General features: G+C 38.8%; 1 protein-coding gene across 6 annotated transcripts; it reads left to right on the forward strand.

Annotated features, from left to right (window-relative positions):
* Positions 1-51: 51 nt before the first annotated feature.
* Positions 52-23040, forward strand: ICE2 (interactor of little elongation complex ELL subunit 2). Of its 6 annotated transcripts, none has more exons than XM_040077540.2 (15): positions 52-181; positions 1090-1194; positions 3315-3582; positions 4337-4456; positions 5749-5883; positions 6251-6367; positions 7386-7545; positions 8999-9183; positions 9654-10602; positions 12565-12743; positions 14145-14274; positions 17476-17560; positions 17651-17701; positions 18760-19015; positions 19703-23040. In XM_040077540.2, the coding sequence occupies exons 1-15, from the start codon at positions 153-155 to the stop codon at positions 19892-19894; spliced, it is 2961 nt and encodes a 986-aa protein (XP_039933474.1). In that variant the 5' UTR covers positions 52-152; the 3' UTR covers positions 19895-23040. The 6 variants fall into 6 exon arrangements, with proteins under 6 accessions (XP_039933474.1, XP_039933475.1, XP_039933478.1 ...); XM_040077541.2 differs by lacking the exon at positions 52-181 and adding an exon at positions 363-470; XM_040077544.2 differs by lacking the exon at positions 52-181 and adding an exon at positions 394-452.
* The last annotated feature ends 304 nt before the right edge of the window (positions 23041-23344 follow it).

Consider the following 23344-nt stretch of genomic DNA (forward strand, 5'->3'; position numbering starts at 1 on the left):
ACGCTGAGGCGCTGCTCGAGCTCGTGTCCCCATTGGCTAGTTCGGAACACCTGACCCATATGCCGGGCGCTGATTGGTCAGTGCCCCGAGGCGGGCTTGCAGGGCGGTGAGACGAGGAACCGCGAAGCTCCTGCCCTGAGGGCTCTGCCAAGATGGCAGACGCGGGACCGCCGCTGACATGGTGAGCCCGTCTCCCTCTCCCTGAGCGCCCTAGCCGGGCGCGCCTGAGGCTTGGGCGGCGGACAGAGCTCCGCGCTGCCCCGCCGGGAGCGGAACGCGCCGCGGCCCGGGCGGAGTGGGGCGGGCTCGGTTCCCGCCCCGCCGGGCGCCGCCGTGAAGGCGCGTGCGCTATTTCCTGTGGGTGCCGCCATGGGAGCGGGAGGAGCGCGGCCGTTCCCTGCGGGAGCGCCGGTCTGCGAGTCCGGGCGTGCCCCGCGCTGAGGGACTGCGAGGTCCTGTAAATTCACGGCGTGCGTTCTGGGCAGGGGCGGTGTTCGTGTTTCTAATACGAAAAGTCCTGCAAATACGTAATTCGGCTCTTTAACTCTAGAGAGGCGAGGTGGGCTGGAATTAGTTTGTGACTTGAAACGTAAATAAAGTCTTTGTTCGTACCTTGCACAATAGTTAGGAAGGTTGGAATTGTATAAACCCTCTTCACTTGAACGGCTATATAAGAAAAACGTAACATAGAAGGTCAGATCAGCGTAGAAGACGAGAACAGGTCTGTTTTGAAAAGTTAAAACCGGTGTATTTTTCTCAAAAATTCCAGCTATTTCAACCCAAAGTTTGTTTTTGATTCATGAACATGTGAAAGTGTGAAACTCTCATCAGTATTTCTCTCACCGTACCCAGAACTGATATCTTGTATTCATTATTTTGTACTGTGAAGAATATGTATTTTACTATTGAAGAACATAAGGCATTAGTACATACGTAATTTCTGTAAAGAGGAAATCTGGAACCACTCTGTAGGTAGCCTTTTTTTTTTTCATATAAATTAAATTATTGGTTTTGTTTCTCAGGGGCAGATATGGCCTTTAATTTTTATTTGGTATGCAATATATTTATTTTTAAATTTTCTTTTATTAGGGATATTTCACCAAAAAATGGCCAAGAAGTATTTTTCTCCCATGAACTTTATGAAAAATATTCCTTAGCTCCGAGCCTCTCTGAACTCTGGCATTTATCAAACAGGTATATTGTTTTATCATTTTGTGCTCTTTGTTGTTATCCTATGGATGGGGGAAAGCTGCACGTCTGGCACACAGGGATTTGTTACTGACTCCTTGGGCCAGCTGTTGGCCTGTGTTTTATCTATTGTGAAACTTGAGAAAGCAGGAGGAGTCCGAGTTGAGTCCTTTGGTCTGGGAAATGAAGCTGTGTGAACACAGGTGGTACAGGTAGTGTGGTTTTTGCAGTTTTGGTGTCATTCTTGTACTTTCCTTAGGTTGAGGAAGTAGAGTAACATCTATTTCACATAGTGGAAAGTGTGGCTCATGCTGCTGGATGTCAGCATTTGGAGGACTGTATTTAGACCCTTGGTTTGAGAAGTTATTAAGCTGATAAGGGAGGTGAGCATGATGCCTGGTGGATGAATCTTCACACTGGGAGGAGTGTGGGTGGGAAACCCTGTAAGGGGGGGAATTCAGCATGTGGGGAAATAGTTTGTTCAGAAGGGGAATTACTGTGTTCTTAGGAACTGACAGTGAGAATGTGCATTTGAGGGGGTTACCTGTTACATCACATGACTTCATCCCACGTCTTTAGCCTGGCTCTTCTGGTTCACATCTATTGGAGCAGCTTTCCTTGAACTGGCAGGATACGAGCACAGCCTCACAGCTTGTTACTGGTACATCTGATGCTACTGTGGGATTCTTCCTTAGAAGAGTTTCTGGAGTGGACACTCAAGAGTGGATTGTGGCCAGCTGTGTGTGGTTTGAGTGGGTTTATAGCCAGAAGAAGCCAGAGAGGTTGCACCTGGTAAAAATCAGAAATTGATTGAGCTGGGTTGTGTGGCCACAGTCAAGAGGAAGAGAAATTAAACCTGTTGTAGCAAGTGTGGAAGTAAAAGCTGGAGGAAATTTGCTAATTTGGGGGAGTTTCTCATAGATATTTACAAAAGTGCATGTCCTCTTGCTGTAGAAGCGGTGAAAGCGAGTTGCTGATAAAATGAAGGGGAAAAAATTAAGCCGTCAGATTAAATAAAGTATAATGCTGTGAATATGGACAGAAAAGCTCTGTCAGATTATTTTGGTTTGCACCCCAATGAAGACTGTGACAGCAGTGTATACTGAAATGATCTTGATGTGCTGCCATTTCATTCAGTGCTGAATATAGCCAATTTAAGCTGCTAGAATTTCCTGATGTTCTTACACTGGCATATCTGAGTCAGCATCTTGTTGCTGCTACAGCTTAATTAAATTTGCCAGTTTGTGCCACAAGGATGGACACATTCTCATATTTAGAGAGACAGCTGTGAAGTGTTATTAAGAACTGTGGATGTGATACTGCTGGGTTTGAATGACACTTGAGATGTTTTCTACTGCTGAAATAGTATCTTAAAAATATGCTTTTTCCAAGATCACCAGTTAATGTTCATTTTGTTAGCCTTAAATATTTTCTCTCTTAAGTACAATTATTCTAAATAGACCAGGGCTATTTAAAGGCTGTTGGCCTTTGTTTGCTGGAGTTGTTTTAAGAACAAGCTTTATGTTACTTCTTTATTGTTGTTAGAACAGCTATGCCCCTTGCCCTAGCCTACTCTTATTTTTAGTGACTGATTCCAACATTGTTTAGAGTAGAAAATTAAATGCTTCATTTGTGTACTCAGTAAGAATTTCTTCATTGAAATCTGGAATTCCTATTACAATTAAGTAATTTTAATTTCCTTCTTCTGCAGTGAAAAAAAGATTTAATTAGAAAATCCTTTCTCCTTTACTATCAGAACTAACTGACAAGTCTGACCTTTCTGACTACAAACAGTTTCTGAGCAGTGGCTATCAGTGACTGCCATTTGTCTTTTTGTTAATAATGTCAGTTTCCAGAACAAAGAATGTGTTTCATATTTAGTTTGGTAACACCATTTTGTTTTGATTTTTAATAAAAAGCAAACCCTACCACTTTTATTTGTTGGCACTGAGGGTTAGTCAGATTGTACAGGTGAAGTTTCAGAATAAGAACAGTTCACAGATAGGAATTGGAATAGCAGTGTCTCTCAGAGCATTCAGGCTTGCACAGCTGCCTTTATTGTTTCTGAACAATATTAGTATTTATGTGAAGACTGCAGATTCACTCATTTGTTACTTTTCTTTCAGACAGGCAAAGAAAAATGAGGAGGCATTGGCAAACTCGTCAGAAAACAAACAGACCTGCAGCATGCAGGCTGCAGAGTCACTTGAGGTGGAAGCTAAAATCCCAGCTAATGACCATCCTCTTCCAGAACCCAGACTCCCCTACCCATTTACCTCTTCTTTGACTGAGAAGGAGCAGAAAACATATTTATATCTGATGACTAAGTTCTCAAAGAAAAGAAACCATTTCCAAGTTAATGCAGCAAGTCAAAGGGATTTTTTCACGTATATGGTAAGATATGAACATACGACTAACACGAAGGGAGTCATAATTTTTTTTTTTCTTACAAAGAATAAAAGGAAAAATATTTTCAGTTCAATTTGTCATAATTAATTTGTCATAGAATTCATGGTATTATGAAAGGTAATAAAGGTTTGAAGTATTCAGGACAAGGTTTTTAATAGAAATTTAAAGAGTATTTGGTTTATTTCACTTTTTTGAAATGATCTGAACAACTGAAGGTAAGTGTAGATCTTTGACAACTGACCAAACAGCCCCCCAGCCCCCAAAAAACCCTCTTTTTTTTTTCTTCCCCCCCCCCCCCCCGCCCCGAGGATGAAGTTAAAAGTTGTCCTTACTGTGATTTTAGCATTTCATAGTGGATGTGGCGGTCTTAGGTAGTGTTAAGCTGTGTTTCTCATGAAATCGGAACTCGGATATCTTTGTGACTTTGCCATCACAACCATGTCTCATAACCATGCCTTCATCAACCATGTCTTGTAGCCTCTTATAAGTCACCATATCAAAAGAAACTTGCTGTTTGTTGGGGATGGTGTGTTGTTGGTTTGGGATTTTTTTCCTAAGGAAAGGGGCCTTGCAAAATTTTTTTTTACTTAAGTGAAACTGAACACTTGCTAAATTAAATAGAAAGTGGAATCTATTCCTTCCCTCATTACCTATACTGTCTCTCTGGAAATTTTGTTGGTTGCATATCTAGCATAGAGGATTCTGTTTTGTCTTAAAAGTAGATTTTTCCTTCTGCCAGCAAATGAAAGAAGTAGTAAACAGTGAAATTGCAGAATTTATGAAATTTGCCCAAAACGCTGCAAAGAGCTGTGCCCAAGATTATGATGCCATCTCTGAAGATGCACTGCGTTATACTGAGGTAATTACCCATGTCATGCTTAATTCCAGCCCTTCTTAAAAAATTGTCTTGGGATCATAATTAGGATACATAGAACTGCTCATGGGATGTGGTGTTTGTCCCCTGACCCGCTGATTTCATGTTGGAGTGAGGTGGGGAAGTGGCCGTTTCCCTTGTGCGGCGCAGTGGGGCTTGGCCTGTGGTTCATTGGAGCCAAAAAGATGTGATGGAAGGGAAATCACTTTTTACAATACTGCAAACATATTTATTCATCAAATAAATCGATTTATATTGGGGCAAGGAGGAGCTGCATTTTAAGTGTGCATGTCCATTAAGAAGTGGCTCCTAGATATACACTGCTGGACAGAATGTTAAGCTTTCCTCCACAGGAAAGCTTTAGTAGCATGTTACAGTAGCATCTTACAGTCACTTTAATTAGAACTTACTCGGGCTTTAATCATAAAGTTCAGTCTTCAGGTTCATACTGTGTTAAATATCCACTTTGATGATTCTAAGATCAAACATGAATGCAGCTGCATGTATCATTCGTGGGTTTATAGCACATTTTTGAAAAAAATCCAGAATCCAGGTTCATTAAACTTTCCCATTAGTGTGTTAACACAGAGTTTGGGCACATGAGAAGACAAACATCCTGCTTTCTTTTTTTTTTCCTCCCTAAATACTGGTATTGGCTTTGCAATTTTGTATTTTGTAATCTGGTCACAAAATGTGTCTCCAGAATTCAGGTCCTATTTATTGTTAATACCCTGACGTAAAAATGAAATGGAGGCCCATGTTTTGTTTTAACCAGTACTTGCAGAAATAACTAATTCTAGTTACTAAATAAAATCTGAATATCTTAAATACCTAATTCAGGTATTGCAAAAAATAACGTAGAGTTGTTGTGACAGCAAGTTTCAACACAAATGGAATCCTCCTGTGCCTTTACTTTGTGACTTTTGGCTAGGCTTAGTGTAAGCTGGGTAGCAGCACAAAAAATATTACTTCCTCTAAAAGCCAAGACAAATAGCTAAAAAGATAATTACCTGGTTTAACACCTTTCAGAGTGTATTAAACTGCATGTTTTAGTGGTTGGCCTGAGCTGTGTGCATACATTGTCAGCCTCGCTTATGAAGGGCTGAGGAGAATCTGGAATATATTTCAGTTCTCATAGCAGTGATTGTAAGAGTGTTATAGATCTGTATTGGTACCTGCAAGTTTTTAAATGCAACTTGAAATTGCTGAAAAAACTTATCAAAATTAAATTCTTACAAAAGGTACAAATGCATTGGTAATTTTTCCTTTTGTGTTAGGAGTTGCTACGTGCGTGTATTGGACATGTGCAGAAGTATCCAGAGTTTTACACCCTGCAGGAGATCATGAGTATCATGGGAGGAAAGTTTCATACTCAGCTGACCTTTAGGCTGGAAAAAAATCTTCTTGCAATGGTAATACCTTACGTACATATATTGGGTTTGTGGTTTTTTTGAATTAAGTAGAATTACATCAGAATTGTGTTATGCAAGGATTAGGGATTTTCACAGCTATTATTCAAGTTCTTGAGTTAGGGGTTATAATTTATAATCTAAATTAGTTATTTAAAACTTTAAAAAATTATTTTGGTACTAAGTCTGTTAACCCTTTTCACCAGATGTTTGCCATGAAGAGATTGCATTAATAGTATGTTTTCTCATATCACATAAGTTTATAATGCACCTGTGTAAATTCCTAATATTTTTCTTCATAAGAAGTGCAGTGTTCAGTGAGCATGATTGCTGTGAAGGCTGTTTTTTGACAGTGCTTGATTTCCCCCAGGGTACAGCAAGATACGGTAAAATAGATTTCCCTTCCATGCCTGTTCAGCTGCCCACAGATTATGGCACTGTTTCATCTATTATAACCCCAGAAAAAAAGGCTCGTGTTATGCATAATGTAAGTAACCTTCTTGTCGCTTTTAAGGCATATTTTGTACGGAAGAGCAATCTGATCCTTTTTACATGTTGAACAGTTTTTAGACTGCATTGGACCATTAAATAGGTGGTATTTCTGTTTGTGTTCTACTGTGAAAATCAGGGCGTTTTCATTCTGTAGAATTGAGTTTCTTGACTGTTTATTCCACATAATTTTTTATCAGCTAATTTAAGGAGTTTTTTCACATATCAAAACCCAGACTTTCAGCAGAAGCACGGTAATTTCAGAGACACTAGCTGAAGAAAGGAGCAGAGGTGATGCAGGAGAATGGCACAAGCGTCAGAAATGTTAGAGCTGTAAACAGAGCCCTTCTAGTGATCTCAGGTGGCAGAAAAAAGAACACAGCTGAGTTTTTCTTATTTCTCTCATGTGCTCCTGGGCTCCCATTATCCTTTTAGGCCTTGATGAGGGTCTTCAACCTCTTGAGCATTCCCAGTTTCCTTCCTTCATGGAAATGTGTACTTGTGAAATTTTATCATTTCAGTTCTGATTTTGTATTCTGGATGGTTTTAGATTTGTTTTAAGGTTCTTTATATCTAATCAGTATTGAAACAACTACAGTTTTAACCACACTTCAATATTAGATGTCTTTATTGTGTGTGCTTTCCTCGTAAGAAGATCTCTAGTATATTTGTGTGTTAATGTGGTTTGGGTGTTTTTTTGCTTCAGCACACTCCCATATTTCATGATAATCTAAATTCCTATTCAACCAGGTAACTCAAATGTATAGAAATTAACTGAAAATACAAGTTAAACAGATATATTTTCTTATGCTGCAATGCGAATGCATACGATTCAGGGAAGTTTTTTTCTTTAATTTCATTTTGAAGCCTGACATTGTGGTTGTCTTTGGACTTTTTGGGGGGGGGTTTATATCCGTTTTGGGTTGGGTTTGAAGTTCTTGTAAATTTAAATTTATGTCTATTTCTTAAAACAAGGTCTTTGAAAGAATAATTTTTTTTATTTTTTTCCTCTTTAGGATATTAGTTCCGATTCAAATGCAGAAAAACTTGCTTTGAAATACTGTCCTCAAGTTGTTTTAAGTGATCAATCCTTATTTACTCTACTGAATAATCATGGACTAAACTACAAAGAGCAGTGGGAAATTCCAGTTTGCGTTAAAATGATCACTGTTGCAGGTATGGGATGTTTTTATTATAAACCTATGGGGGGGTTGTCCAAAAAAGCTGGAAAGCTGATTCAAGATCACTGGACATCATTTCCTATACTTTTCTCATCCTGTTACTGAGAATAGTAACAACTTCTACAGTTACCACCATAAACATTGGACATTCAGCTGTTTCCCACCTGGAGAAAAAAAAACCAAAACAAAACACCAGTTAAAATCAGTTTTGCTTTTCAAAACTGTCACTTGTGCTCCTTGGAAAGAAAACAACTGCATGCAGCTGTTAAAATTACCAAGTGAACTGACCTTAGTAAACTAAAAAACTTGAGAAATTCTGAAATTTTATGAAAAAGTAAAGAGCAAACGTTTTCTGGAATTAAAGGGATCTATTTACATCATAGCGTAGTAAATAAGGAATGAATGTCCATGAAGATAATTTTTTTCAATTGCATCAAAAATGTTTTAATAAACTGATAAACTCATCTGACTGCTTTACTTTAGTTGTCAAGCATTTCTTCAGTAATCTGAATAGAAATTTCCTCCCTTAAACTTTTTTTTAAAACACAGTACAGTTTATTCAGGTATTTATAATGTTGTATTGGAATGTCCTTCTGTGCGTATTGCACAAGTTTTTAAAACATACTTACAGATAGTAAATAAGCTATCAAATACCTGCAACGTTTACAAATTTTCACTTTCCTATGTGAAATTAAATGACTTTATCAGTAAAGATAATGCCTGATTCCTTTTATAGCAGCATTACAGTTTTTAAACTTAATTTTTGGATCCAAAATTAACACCTAAATGGCATTCAGATTGTGCTAGAAACAAGCAGTCATTCTTGAAAGGTTTCCCTGTGCCTTCCTTTTCCACTTTTCCCTGTAGCCAGCCTCTTGCTTTAATTTACTTGTTTTTGTAAACCAGGGAGTGTGCCTTGGCTTTCTCTGTTGTGATGGGCAGGGCGTTGCTTTTAGTTTTGGGTGATTCTTATGTGTGTTAAGAAGTGGAGCACCAGAGCCTGGACAGAGTTAACTGATTAGAAGAGAAACAAACTGCAGCTATCACTTGGGCAATGAGACTTTGAAGAAAAGAATTGACTTTCAAACAAGGAAGAAAAAAAGATCTTTTTGGAAAACAGGATACATTTGATGGTATGATACTGTATAGGAAATGATGAATCCTCAGTTCTTATTTTACAAATTCTCTACTTAGAACTGCATTTGAAATATGTTCAGCTATTAATGTGGTGTGTATTGCTGCTGCAGGATCATAATAATTCGCACTATATCTGGACATACTTTTATTTTCTGTTTTTAATGAATGAAGGGATCGTTTTTCATTTCTTCTGGTGTGTATGTGCAGTGGATTTGACCATAATTGGAAGTTGAAAGATTTATTATTTAAATTATACAACAGTCTTTCTTCCTTTCGTTTAATATGTACTCAATCTCTTCATTCTTGGAAAGGTAGCAAACCAGCTAAAGTGGTTTATGTTGATCCACCTCTGCTGAGAAAAGAAATGACAGTACGAGAGAGGAATCAAATCTTCCATGAAATTCCAATGGATTTCCTAGCAACTAAAACGTCTTACGTTCCAATTTCTGGTATATCAATGGACAAACCAGCTGAGGACAACCTGTTGCAGTGGGATGTATGTAGGTTCACGTATTCTTAAAAGCAAGCAAAACCGAAACCTTGTGTTAAAATTCCTAAGTTGCTTTTTCTGTGATAAAGGGAAATTTATGTTTTCTCTTGGTGGTTTTTCTATTACTGAGTTACAGACCCCGTTAGAAAATGTCTGTCTAGTTCCTTTAAATGCTTCTACATGGGCATTTCAGCTTTAATGTTTACTTCATTAAAATGTCTTTTGATCAGTTCACTTCAGTGGAAAAAGTTCTCTGAACTTTTACTTTTTAGAAAGGCCTTTCAACTCATAGGACCCAAGATATTCCAAGTTAAACAAGAAAAATTGTTTTTCAATTACTGCTCCTCTTTTTCTAACAGCCAGATATGCATGGTAGAACATTTTTTGTGTTTTCAGTTTGGTGATGTCTGGTTTCTTGGTTTGTTTTATCATTTTGCCATTTTTTAATTTTATCACTTTCTCATCCCTGTGTTAAGGTGTCTTCTGATACCTACCAGTGCAGGACAATTCCTCCTCCAGACGACACAGGGATGGACTTCGATGATGATGTTACAGAGCTTGAAACTTTTGGAGCAACTTCCAAGCTCTCAAGAACTTGTAAAACAGAAAGTACTTTTCCTGCAGTTAGTAACACTGCTAAAATTTTATCTCATGGCCTCAAAATGGGGGGGAAGAATTCATCTGCCTTAAACAATGGAGATGAAGAAGAGAAAAACACCCCTTCTGAGCAAGAAGGTTCAGCATGTGCCAGCATGCAGCTTCTATCATTAGATGGCATTCCATGCTTCAGCCCTCAAAGACATTCTCCTTCTGAAAGCTCTCAGTCAGTGGAGGTAGGACCGAACAGAGAACAGGATGTCATGACCAAGGAAGTACTGGACAACAAAACAAATCCTCTGTCTGTTGCAGTGAGTGCTGAGAAGGGGCCTGATGCTGCACAGAAAAAAGAGACTTATACCTACTTAAGCAGTAGTGACTCAGATGAAGAGCGTTTGGTGATTGATTCAGAATGGAATGCCACTGCTTCTGACGAAGCAGCTGCACCAGCCACTGTTTCTGGTACCTCAGCAGAGACTGCCAGCTCTCCTTCCCCCGCCCAGAGTCCTTTAGCAAGCGTCACTGACTGCTCAGATACTGCGGATCAGAGAAAAAAAGCCTCCAAGAAACCTCCAAGAAAGTTATCCAAAGAATTGGATCCTGTCGGGCAAATTTTGAAAATGCAAACTGAACTTCTCAAGTCCCCTTCCAGAAAAGCTCATGAGCCAGTGGTGGGCTATGATAATTCTAATGCTGTGCCAGCCCAGCTGCCTCAGTCTCCAAAAGCATTGGTGACCTCCAGCACGGAAACTGTGCCAGCCCCAGCCTCCAATCCCAGCGGCTCCTCTAGAAATACCTGGACATGGCTTTTTGAGGGAATGCCCAAGAGTGAGTATGGTTACTGCAGAAGGAGGAAAATTGAACAGAAAACACTTTACCTCATTTATCTGAAGAATGTGTCGACAGTGCATCTGTTACATCTATTTAGAGATGTGACTCAAGTTAACAGTACCTTCTCTGTGTGGGAATTACTGTCTTGCACACGGAGGGGAGCACTGGGAGGTGTTTGTCCACAGAGGTGAATGTGAAATACTGTTTTACTGTAGAGAGACAAGTTGTACACAAGGTTTTTAAGCAAGGAAATAATTTGGTAGTGGAATGAGTTATTTTTGCATGGAAATTCAAATATTTGAGTAGTCTAGTCTGCAAAAGTAGTTCCTTGTCAATCAAAAGTAGAATTATTTTAATTTTTTTTAGAATGAAAGTTAATCAAATTATGCAGTTAAAAACGGGGGGGAAAATTCAATTTGTATGTCTTTAGCTTAACTCCCAGCACTCTGTCCCAGAAGGCAAATGAGGATTCGCTCCAAGCCACCTCTCGAAGTTTCCAGGCAGTTAGCTGGGTGTTGAATGTATGCTGCACCTGGACCTTAGCCCAGAACTACAAGTCATGAAGGTTCTGGGGACCATGGCTCTGGAGGTTTTCTGCCGAAGTTCTCAGCTCTGTACAGCTAAAGTTAAATACGCTTTATTGTGTTAGATAAATATGCAGGGAACCAGACAGGTTGTGTCAGGACAGATACTTTTCTCAAATATTTAATTCCAACAAATCCATATTTTTTGGTGGGGAAACATGTTTGGTATTTTCGGAGGAGGTGTGCATTTGATCATGGAGGAATTATTGCTTAATCGATAGGTTAGCACATTTAATTCCATTTTAGCTGAAATTATGTTACCACTTCCTAAATTTTTATTGATTTAAGTGAATAATGACTAAAACCATGTCTCCTCTCTCAGTTTGAAAGGCTGAGAGGCATGATGCTTTATTTCTGTCTCTGTTAAAAAGAGTATAGAATTCAGATGTTTTATAATACAATTTTTTTAATAGAGATTATGAAACCAATATTGCCAACACGCTGAAAAGTGACTGCATAGGAATAGAAAGCATAATTCTACAATTTGGAAGTTCTGCAGCAAGCTGAGAAACCTCTTTGCATGTCTATTTTGCAGAAAGCCAGATTTGAGTTATATATTTTACTAACAGAAAATTACTTCCAGTTCCTTGGATAATATCCTCCCACAGTGTGCATGCACATAAACTCTAAATTTAATGCTGAAAATGCATTTGTTCATAGCACTACAGCAATCCCTGTTTTTAGGTGTAGTTTAGACGCTTATTTCCCCATATCTGCAGGACAAAAAAGAATTGGATCCATTTTCAGCAAACTGATTTGTAGTCTCCTGTGTTCATTTGAAAGGTTTCATTAAAATGTTTCTAAGGGCTGAAGGGATGTTGGTAATGCACTCAAAGCTGCCCTGGGAGGTCCAGTGGCGCCTCTTCAATATGCTGGTCTGCAGATTGAAGTTGAACTCCGTGTGGTGCAGACACTTGCGCTGCGAGCCAAACCTGAGACCTGAGTTACTTCAGTGCCTGATGAATGGATGGCTGCTCTCACAAGGCATTAATACATTTTTTTCTCTCCTTTGTGCTGAGTGACTGTGGCTTAAAAAGCAGCTTTTGCACTACATTTATGCAAGAATGAAGTCTCACATTTGGAATTCTCTAGATTTTTGTGAGGAATCTAATGATGTGGGGTTATTTAAAAATATACTCTTTAAGAGTGAATGTTTCCCAAATGTAATTACTTTTAATTTTTCTTAGTATGTAAGTGAATTTTTTGTGCCTAACAAAGTCATTTTTACCCCAACATCTTAGGAAACAAAACAAATCCTAGAGTTATAAAAAACCAAAACTGAACAAAAAACTCTACTGCAAGGGAACAAAGCTAATCAGCTTCGTGGTAAAGAATGTCCAAGCTTGTCATTTTCTGGTTTATTCATTTTCTCTAGGAAAGCTGCCAAGTGAACTTGAGCTGCTTGAAGAAGACCCTTCAGAGTACCAAGCACCTGAGGAAGGCAATGTCGTGTACAAGCTCTTCAGTTTGAATGATCTCTTGTTACTCGTGCGTTGCAGCGTGCAGAAAGTCAAGTTACTGCTACAATACCAGAAAAAGAAAAAAGCCCAAAAGGTAAAGATTTTGTTTTCAGATTTTTTTTTTTTTTGATTTCTTTTTTAAAATAGTTGTGCTCAACAGGCATTCCTGGGATTCCCAGTCCTTGATAGCATTTGTGCTTTCACTGAGACAATTGTGACTCTGCGGTATGTCTTCTGTAAGTAAATATTTGCTATAGCAGGACAGGGGAGAATAACTTGTGATTTCTTTAAAGCTACTTGATTAGAATATAAGGAAGTGTGATTCTCCAGTTTTTACTACTGTAATATGCCCAGGTAATGATACTCATGTAAAAAACTGTAATTTTGAACTATTCTTAAAAGTTAATGGAGTGATTAGGGGTTTGGCCCAAGGCTTTGAGAATGTTCATGATCATAAATACTTTCAAGCAGGATTCAGCTTTGCTATCATGCCTAGTTAAGCAGAGAAATAGGAGATAACGTGAACAACAGAGAACACAAAAAGAGATTCTATTTGTTCTGCTTGAAAATACTGTGGCATTTCTTAGCAAATACTTTATCTCATGGAATTAAGTGGTTTGAATCCAACTGTAATACAAATACTCCTTGCAGCAGGAGGAGAAGGAAACTTTATTATGTAATTCTCAGTAATTTGTAATTTTTTTAAGAGTCCTCTGAATCATTCAGCAAATTTGTTGTGGTATGTCCCTCCTGAGAATCCCAGATTTACAGCAGGCAGATGTTTTGTGAGGTGTTTATGCTTAGTTGAAATGGAAATAATCATTGTAACACTGATTACTTGCCAAGAATCTCTGCTTAGAATATTATTTTGAAGAAATCCCATCTTTTTGCTATTGATCCACTGCTCATAAATGCCTGGGAATTTGTTATTCAGAAACTAATCACTTGTTTGGTTTGGTTTTAATTTCTGCTGAAATTTAAACTGTGGATTGTCAGGGAGAACTGACCGTGCTCATTGGGGTTAACTCCCTCGTTAGATTATCCTCTGATTGCAAATGAGAGCCCAAGCTTGAGATTCTGACAGGAGTGATAAATGGCAGAATTCTGCTAATAATAACCTAATTGAAAGTGTTGTGTGTTTTTCCTTAAATTGCTGCAGAGGGCAGTAGAGCACAGAAGTGTTAACTTGAAATTAATTTAGTCACATGGAAAAATTACTAAGTGGCAGAATTTTATTATTTGTAAAAGCTTGCCCAGGCCTTTTTTTTTTTTCTTTCCTCTGTCCGTTTCACCTCTCTCTATATAAAGTGTCAGTACTCCAGAGTTTGTACTGTGGATTTCATAGAATGTGAACCTTCAGACAAAATCTCTGAAATGTCTTTGTTGCTTCAGCTATGGTGGAGGACTGTGATTATTATAAACTACAAAATGTAGTCAAATTCTGGATGTTTTTGTACAGTGTGTGCTAATTTTTCTTTTATCTTCTCTTTTTCAGCCGACTCCCATATTCCTGTTGCCAAAACTAGAATACCAAGCCTACTACGGTGTGGAAGCTCTTACAGAAAGTGAAGTGTGCCAGCTGTGGACACAGAGTATGCTGCATTCTAGATGCTCATTTTATGTTGGTAGGTTCATGTGTTGTGTTTTTGCTTAAGACACATGTCTGTGTGGGTATCTGTAGAGTAACAGACAAGATATTTATTAAAGGTATGTTCTGTATATCCTTTCTTATTTTAACTTTATAATTTTGGTTTTTCACATCTGTCTTCGGTAAGTTCTTTGTCTAAAATTTCTGGTGGATGCTGGATGATGATATTCCAACTTTGGTTTTAGATAAATGGTATCCATGTCCTGTAGAAAATGCTGTATTCATTTTAAAAAGTCAGGAAAGTTTTTATCTGTTGAGATATATGTTGTGTAGAGAAATTAAAATTATACATATAAGGAATATGACCAAATTGTTTTAACAACCATTTTAATATATGGAGAGCTTTCTGATACCAATTATCTTGTAATTCATAAGATTTTAAAAGGGAAAATTAGCAACAAAGTAGTTAGCTGATATTTAGAATATGCTTGGCACATTTTCATGCTACTGAGTGAAGGCAATCCTGTTTGTACAGTGGGTGAATGCTCTGCAGTGGGGACTGCCTCATTTTTCTGTAGAAACAAATCTGGGTTTTAGGGTTGTTATGGCAGCAGTTATGGCCTGTGGTTGCCTAATCTTTCCACTTATGCACTGAATTACACTTTTGCTATTGTTGGCTCACATCAGAATGCTGTTTTAGATATGCTAACTTCTCCTTTTTCCAGTTTTTACATACAAACTATGCAAGCTGCCTTAGAATTATTAGGATTGTGGGAAATCTAATGTACTTGCCGGATGCATCTTAGTCTGCTCTCCTTATTCAATAGAAATAATGTTCTATTTTTAAACTATAGAAGCAGTATTTGATGTGGTTTTTCGTTTCCATTAAAAAAGAAATCCTTCTGAAGAGCTAATTGTGTGCGGAGTTCTGTATTTGTATCTTATATGCAGTCCAGAGGCATTGCTCCTCTCTAACAAGCAGACCCCTATACTGAGCGCATTCTCAGTATTTAGATTGAGGAAGTATCCAGCATGCTGAGCTGCACTGCAGTTGGGCTTCCTGTAGGAAGTATTATCAAAGATTTTATGAATATTTCCAGAGTGGCAAGTAGCCTGAGGAAACTGAGCTGTGGAGAGAGGGCTGATGTTTGCCAGGTACACAAAGTGGAGGAGTGAGTGTCTATCTTATCTCAGGATGCTGATGGAATGGCTTGCGCAGGAGCTTGCAGACAGCTTGTCCAGCCACCACCCCTTTTTATGGAGGTTCTTGGGAATGTAGGAGGAAGCAGGCTGGGTGTGCAGGTGCTGTTGCAGATGAAGAGCTGCAGAGCCCTCCCCTTCCAGCACAGCTTTCCTCTCTGTGTTTTCTCTGGGTACCTGCTGGCTGTGGCACGGGCAGTGCCCTAGGCTGGCAGGCTGCGCTGGCCTGGCCTCCAGCACATCTGTTCCTGTGCTTGGGATAAAGTGTCATGTTTGTTTGTCAGCTCTTGGGAGCACTCCACCCCAGAAGCAAGCCCTGGGGTGCATAGGAATGCTCCTTTTGTGGGCTCTGAGGAGGCACAGGATTCTGTAGGTTGTTACTGTACTCCCAGGCTGTGGGGCAGATTCTTGATACTGCCATGTAGTTTCTTATTGAGGTAGGTAAAAGAAATATGTGGAAGTAAATACCCATTCTATGAAAGAGCATCTAGCACAGTTTTAATTAGGGAGCTGTTGTCATCTTCTACTTGAAGAGTCTTCTGCTCTTGGTGTATTGCAAGGTAGCTGTGAAATTCTGCCTTTCAGTTTGTATTCCTAAGGGAGCTGTGGAAAATGCTGTGTTGCAAGTGTCTAGATTTACTCAGAGGGCTCTTTGGAGCAAAGAGCTTTGTCCTGAAACTCCAGGGACAGTTCTCTGAGGGTGATGATATTCTTCTGTTATGGGCAACTTTAAATGGGGTGAATCTCTCATTCTCTGTCACTAATTTGATGCCTGATAGCCGGAGTATTTCGGTGAGCTGTTCAGTGTAAGGACAAAGGCAGAGAGCTTCTGAAATCATGCTGTAATTTGATTTTAAGTGAAATGCTGTGTTTTATAATAAAAGAAATTTTAAATCAAACATTCTGTAAAGCTATAAACTGCTCTTTTTAAAAACTTACCTTACAGTAGGAGTGTGGAAGTATGGAACAACATGGTTTGAAAACTGTGATCTTATTATCCCAGTACCTACAACTTGCATTCTTGATCAGACAGTTAAGCCTTTAACTTAAGTTTTAAGCACGTAGCAGAGTTCAGTGTAAACTGTGTAGGTGTTTTTGGCTCTTGAAAAAGCTTAATTCAGTCTCAATCATGTCTTGTATTGCCAGGTAAGTGGCAATGGATGAGAAGTGCTTTGGACCTTGGTCTGTGCCCTGTAATTGTGCAGCACTGCTGTGTGTGGTAGAGGGAGGATCTCAGCAGCGCTGCCAGCTCAGGGGTTGAGACTCAAATCAGACCTGTAGCCACAGCCTCCTGCAGCAACTACAGGGGGGAGATGAAGTTGACTTTTTTTTTAGGATGTTCTCAAAAAGCAGAGATACTATCATCAAAGAGTACTGTCTTCCTCTTGCCAGCAAAGCACCAGGCTTGGTTAAGTCCGTTGCTTCTCAGATAGGAAATCCTACATCTGCAAAGCACTAATCTCTGTGACAAGCTTCCCAAATAAGGCGCTTGTACTTGACCTAAGCAGTAAATAAAGTTGTGATAAGATTTGCTGATTAGTGGGAGCATTTTGCCCTGATTGTTATTCACTTATTTGCATTAAGTGCCTAAGAAAAACTTTCTGCAAGAACAGTTTCCCTTCACATGAATTGAATAATGCTGGCCTTTAAATTAAGGTTATTTGAAGAATGGGTTGGAAAAAACTACTTAGTATATGGATAACTTGCTACATGTCAAGTACTTTCAATCAGTCATTTCTCAAATACAAGATACAGTTATATAAACTAGATGGAAGTAGTTCATAGATATTTTGTAATTATTGGGGGTTTTCCCAGTTACCTTGTCAGTGTGTTTACAAGTAGAAAAGTCTGATTTGAGGAGAGGCTGGTGAGGAATACAGAACTCTCTGTTATGGTGCAACATTGATAGATACTTTTCACTGTTCTATGTCAAAAGAGCAAAGTTTTTTTCCATTTAAAAAGGCATTAGGTCTGCAAATTATGCTCTTACATTTGTTTGGTTTTATTTTTAGTGTATTAATTGAATTTCTTTTTTCAGGACATATTGATGCTTTTACATCAAAGCTTATTATGCTAGAAAGGATTTTTCCAGAAACTTTAAGAGAAAAGCTTGGATTGATTAAGTGAGTATTTTTAGTAAGTTTTTTAGCAATGAATTTCAAACCCTAACAAGTCTTGCAGGTTACTACTTTGCTATTTTTTTTCTTTCACAGACCTGCAAATTCATTAAATATACTTCATCATGTTTTGAAGAAGGTGTCTGAGTAAGTTCTCAATTTTTGTTCATTGTATTTGTTTGCCACATTTCCCAGCTCATCCTGTTTCTTCTGTAGAATGCTTGTCTGCTCTGATTTTTATTTCTTCATATACATGAAGAAATTCGTATTTTACAGGTTCTTTTAGGGCTATCTTAGCATAATGCAGTACTGTGTAAAATGTGCTTGGTGTTACAAGGTTTGCAAAAATGATGCAAAAGAGTAAGAATTGAGGATTTTGAATGAGTTTTTTCAAGGGAGGAAACTGGACTCTTTGGAGCTGAGTAAACACTTCACAGGAATGAGGTGTAATGTTATGTATGCAGGCTGACACACAGAGTTTGGGCATTTGGGTTTTGTTATTCTTCCTGCCTAATTTGTAGAAATAACGCTGTAGTCACTTCTGCTTACCTTGACTTACAGCAGCCTGTCCTTCTCTGTACAGCGTTGCAACCTTTCTCATGCTTCTTTATGTAGCTGCTTAAGGCTTTCAGGCTGCAAGTGTCTTAATTCTTTTTGGTGAAGCAGGCTTCTTGCACTGAGTGTGAAGCCTTTTCATTCAAATTACAGAGGGGTTTTCCTGCTCTTTATCATTCCTGTAGGTTCATGATTTTTGACTAAGATTTCTGATATGGGCAGTTGGTTGGCTTTCATCTTCCTGAAAACCTGTTTAATCCTGTGTGTGTTGAAAACTCGTCTGTTCTTTGTGTCTGTGTCCACATGGGCATTGTTCTTTGTAAGATGCTGGCCAAGGAATTACAGTTTGCCCGACACGGGTGGTTTTCAGTGTATGCTTACATGTTTAGTTGAATATGGTGACAGTCTGTACATTGTTGATAAATTAGTACATTATAAATACATTATAAGCACATTAATTAATAAGTATTTATCAATACAATTTAATTAATCCTTTCTTGTGCACAGTCTTCTTATAAAACATCTAAAGGGACTAAATATCTAAAGATGTTCTGCTTTTGCATTAAGAACATATTAACTATCCTAATCAAATAAAGAACTCCAAAAAACATTTAAATAATATTTTTCATTTTGAACTTTTCTCATTTTAGTTTAGAAGAGGGCTCTTATTTATTGACTCATGCTGCCGGAGATTCATCAGTTGCAATTTACAAGAGTTCTCTTGACAAGAGCACGAGATCATCCTACAACCTGCACAAAGCTCACTGTGATCTGCCTGCTGTACCTGCCACTCTCTCAGTCCCATGGGTTCCACTCGATCCCAGCCTCCCTTTGCCCTATCACATAAGTCATGGAAGAGTTCCATGCACCTTTCCACCTGCACCCTGGGAAGGGTGGAAGCAGAAGGTCAGTATCTCACTTGAAGGAAAAGTAGATCAGCAGTTTAGGAATAACCTATTTCAGTCCCATCAGGGTACAGCTGATACAGTTTATCTGTCATCTTCGGGGTCAGAAATTTATTGGGAATCCATCCTGCTTTGTAATTTATGTTGGTGAATAAGTGATGCCTATCATGCTTTGGAAATTTCCCAAAGATCCTGCTCTCACCTCTATTATTTTTGAGGTAATATGACCCTTAAAAAGTAAGAAAATTTTCAAGCATTATTTTTCTTCGGCAGAGCCTTACTCATTTGTGTAAAAGCCATGTGCTAACTGTGCCCAGCTTTGTGCACTCTGGGATGGTTTGTAGGTTGAGTTACACGTCTTAGCCACAGCCCCACTTCATACGAGGGCAAAACTGTTGTGCATCCGTTCCTAATTCCCTTGTGCACTTTGGCTTCTGCCAGAAGGAAATCCGGGCACAGAGTCGGGGAAGAGGCAGGATTGGTCACTTCCCACTGGTGACTGAGGACAGCTGTGCCAGTCCAGATCTGCCCTGTGGGCCTGTTTGAAACGACATGTGTGAGAAGGCAGTTGTCTGAATGTAGTTGTATAATGTTTGTGCTCAGTCCAGATTGAGGATTGTTAATTCTGGTTATTCTAGTTCGGTTTTCTGAGTTGTTTTTTTTTAATTCTTTCCCCATATGTGTGTAGATGGCTGGGGTGAAAGGACAGTCGGACACACCCCATGAAGGAAAGCCAGTAGCTATGGAAACAAAAGGCAAGCCAGCTAAGCCTGTTAGAAATGAAGGTGTGGCTCCAAAGAAGCTGAGGAATAATTTCTGCAAGCAAAGGAAGGTGAAGAAAAAGTGGAAAACTAAATTCAACAAAATGCAACTGAAGTAGGAATAAGCCTGGAGAAGAACAAGAGGACACAAAAAATCTGATGTTTCTTGCAGCTTCAGAGGAACCAGAAGAAGCTGGCAGGGGGGAAATGGCTCCAATAGCTGAAGCATTCTTTAAACCTTTAACCCTTTGATACCTCAGGGGACATGTTTCAAATGAAAATCTCAAAATCAATCAGAGAAAAAAAAGAATGTGGCTGCAGCCAATCGGCTGGTTATGGGGAACAGAGTATCTTCTGTTGGTCTGGTTATTTTTGTAGAAAAAACTACATCCTGAAGAGTGAAGCAGTGGCTGACAACAACCTCTAAAACCATGCAACAAGATAAATAGCTTTTCAGCTTTTCCAATTCTTCCAGATTCACACATATTTTAAAGAGATATTTTACTTTGTGAATTTGGTATAGGGGGAACAACTTGGATTTAATTACTTAGCTTTTTTGACACATTGTGTCTGCTGGCTTTTAAATAACTTAAAAATTTTTTTTTTTTCTTTTTAGAATGGTGTAACAAAGGACAAAAGCTGTCTTTGCTTGAATAGTAAGGGCCATAAATTTGCATTGGGAAACTCAGAAGTCCAGCTAAACAAATAAAATAATAGCAGGAGAGCTGCATTTCTGCATGTTTTAGCTGCTATAACAAAAAGCAGAGGCTTTAAAGGTGTTCTTCCAAGTCTTTTGTTTGGACTGAGGAAGTTCGCAAGTACACACATCTGATCAAGCATTCTTTTGCTCACTGAGACTTAATAGGACATGTTTTAATGTCATGAGGGTAAAAATAATAATAAAAGAAGTTGTTTACTGGAGTATAGCTGCTAAAAATCCTGAAAGTAGGGGTATTTTTTTTTAAATCAGGCTTCAGTAATGAATGTATATTAAAAACTTCTTTGTGAAATACAAAGCATTTTCTGATGTGGCTTTTTTCCAACTGTTAGATAGAGTTATTCAGTTTATTCTTTTTTTTTGACCACTGCTTGTTTTATCTGCAGTATTAAGCTATTGACAAGCTGAACTTGTGTTTGCAACTTACAAATAGTTCTGCTTCAAAATCCTAAATGCCCTTAGCAACTTCTCATAATAGAAATACTTTAGCTGTGAGTCATTTTTCCCAGATAACTGATTCTGTCTGGAGGATGCAAGGCAGTTGTCAGTTAGTGTATACAAGTTTTTCCCAGACTTGTATGGAATTTGGTTTCCCAATGCAGTTTCCTGAGGTAGAAATGTATGGTCTGTTTATGGTCTCAATGCCTGTTACATTACACTGGTATATTACTAATTATAGTGTACTAATTGTACAACTGCAGTGGAGCGGCCTGAGCTGCTGCTGCTTGGCATTGTTGCATGGTGGGTGCAGGGTTTCATCTCTGCTAAGGCCCTGCAGTTCTTGCTGGCCTGGTCATGCAGGCTGTCCAAGTCTGTCTGAATAGTGAGTGTTCCCTCTACCTCCCTCTTCTGCCTCTTTGGGGTCATCTGCAAGCTCAGGGAAAATTGATTCGGTCACATTATCAGCTGACATAAAAATACTGGGCAGTGCCAGACCCCGAGAAGCTCTGTCCATGACCAGCTCACCTGGTTCAGCCTGGAGTTACAAACCACTTCCCCAGAACTGGAGGAAAGCCTCTGAGAAGAGGTGTTCCATGCTGTGTGAGGTCAGTTGTGGAGGTCTGGTTCTTCCCATTCCCTGGGGTTCGTTAGGAGCTGAAATTGATGGCGTTGTATCGTGTTCAGACAGTTTGAAGTGAGTTTTGGAGGACTGGAAGAGACGTTCTGACCTGGCATTTGAGGTGACTGGTTGGCCTGTGTGCAAAACCGTGGGACTTTATCAGTTCTTTCTGTTGATGTGAACGAGTTATTGGCTGTGAAACCTGACTTGTCTTTATTTCTGTAGTAATGAGAGTTTTTAAATGTCATTTGCGCTATGCACTGATAAACTACTTCCATTCTCATATGTGACTGGCTAAATCTCTTCACCCTTTCTGTCTGACTGCAAACACTTTTAGGAATACAATAGAAGCTGTCTGTGTAAAACACATTAGGAAAGATTTGCTGCATTTTTTTCTCTTCTTCTAATGTAGCCTAGCAGCTGGAAGCACAGAGAACTGGGACCAAGGGACCAGTCATCCATTCTGCTGCTGGAAGGTGGGAGATGCCAACTGCAAGGGACTCTGCCCACCTCCACGCTGTGAAGTTCAGTAGCAGTTATTGAGCCATTTGATGAGGTATTTCTTTTGTTTCTGATTTGTTTTCCCTGTATTTTAAATAGCAGCCCGTTTCCAAAAGAATATAAAGTCAGGTCAGGTGTAGTCTTTCAGAACGCTTAGTGCAGACCTGCATTCAAGTTTGCTTCTAGTTCTACTGGTAGAAGTTGCACCATTTTCAATTTCTTCCCCCGTTAAGTCTGCATGTGTAACTTTCTCAGATGCTTCTCTGAGAAGTTATATAACTAAGCTCTTTCTTAATAAAATATGTGCTTTCCTATAGTGTGGGTACATTCCTTCACAGAAACACTGTCATTGTTTGGTATTTCTCTGAAAATTTCTCTGTACTAAAAATACATTCACCTTTTTTTTTGAAGTTGCTCTTAAAGTGTATTTTTGTACAAAGATTCTTAGACTTTGTTTGCAAGTTAAAATTCTGTTCCTGTATGTCCAAATCATTGCACTAAAATATTTTCAAAGACATACTGCTGTATTATATATTTCAAAATAAATTTCCTTCTCAGTGCTAGCAAATACCTTTAATGACCAGGTGGCAGTCTGTTTAAGCATAAAGCATTTGAATTATGCCTTACTTAGTGTAGATGGAAGATTGTCAGTGACAAAAAGCTGGTTCAAGCCATTCTGAGCCTTATGAAGGTCTGTAGATAATCTCAGGCTCCTATTACTCTTGGCTGTGTCTGTGAGGTGAGCTGGTCCCCAGCTTGCTGTTAGGACTGAGGAGACATTGTGATATACCATGCTAAGGGATTTTTTTAAACTGTTTTTATGGAACTAAAATATACTGCCAGTTTTTAAATTGTAGAATAATTGAGTGTAATGGTTATTAAATAGTAGCAGTCCTAGTGCAGCCTTCAGGGCATTTCTCAGTATTGCTACTTCTCACTTCTGCTTAACAATGAGTGGAAAAAAAAGGCCTGAAAGCTCCAGTCTTCCCAGGACCAGATGGCAGCTTTGTCTGATATGTAAAGTAGAGGTAGTAGAGAAAACAATCTTGTTATTTTTTGTGATTAAAATATTTCAATAAATATTAGAAGAACTGTGTCACTTTAAACTCAGTATTAAAAAAACATCAGGTAGCAGTAAGTATGTGGTGAAAGGGAGGCTTTTACAGACCCCAGTGACATCTTCTCTGATTCTTGTAATGAAATACAGCAGCTCCATTCCTCTGAGTATTCACAGCATGTTTTTACAAGTGTGCATTTCCTATTTTTGATAGCCCTAATAGAGGAAAAGTA

This window comes from Hirundo rustica, chromosome 13, assembly GCF_015227805.2.
Source record: "Hirundo rustica isolate bHirRus1 chromosome 13, bHirRus1.pri.v3, whole genome shotgun sequence".
In the NCBI taxonomy this organism is placed as follows: domain Eukaryota; kingdom Metazoa; phylum Chordata; class Aves; order Passeriformes; family Hirundinidae; genus Hirundo; species Hirundo rustica.

Coding starts and splice junctions, on each gene's coding strand:
- ICE2 (XM_040077540.2), top strand. CDS start 153: ATGGCAGACGCGGGACCGCCGCTGACATG. Junction 6,368..7,385: donor AGGCTCGTGTTATGCATAAT/GTAAGTAACCTT, acceptor TTTCCTCTTTAG/GATATTAGTTCCGATTCAAA. Junction 10,603..12,564: donor TTTTGAGGGAATGCCCAAGA/GTGAGTATGGTT, acceptor CATTTTCTCTAG/GAAAGCTGCCAAGTGAACTT.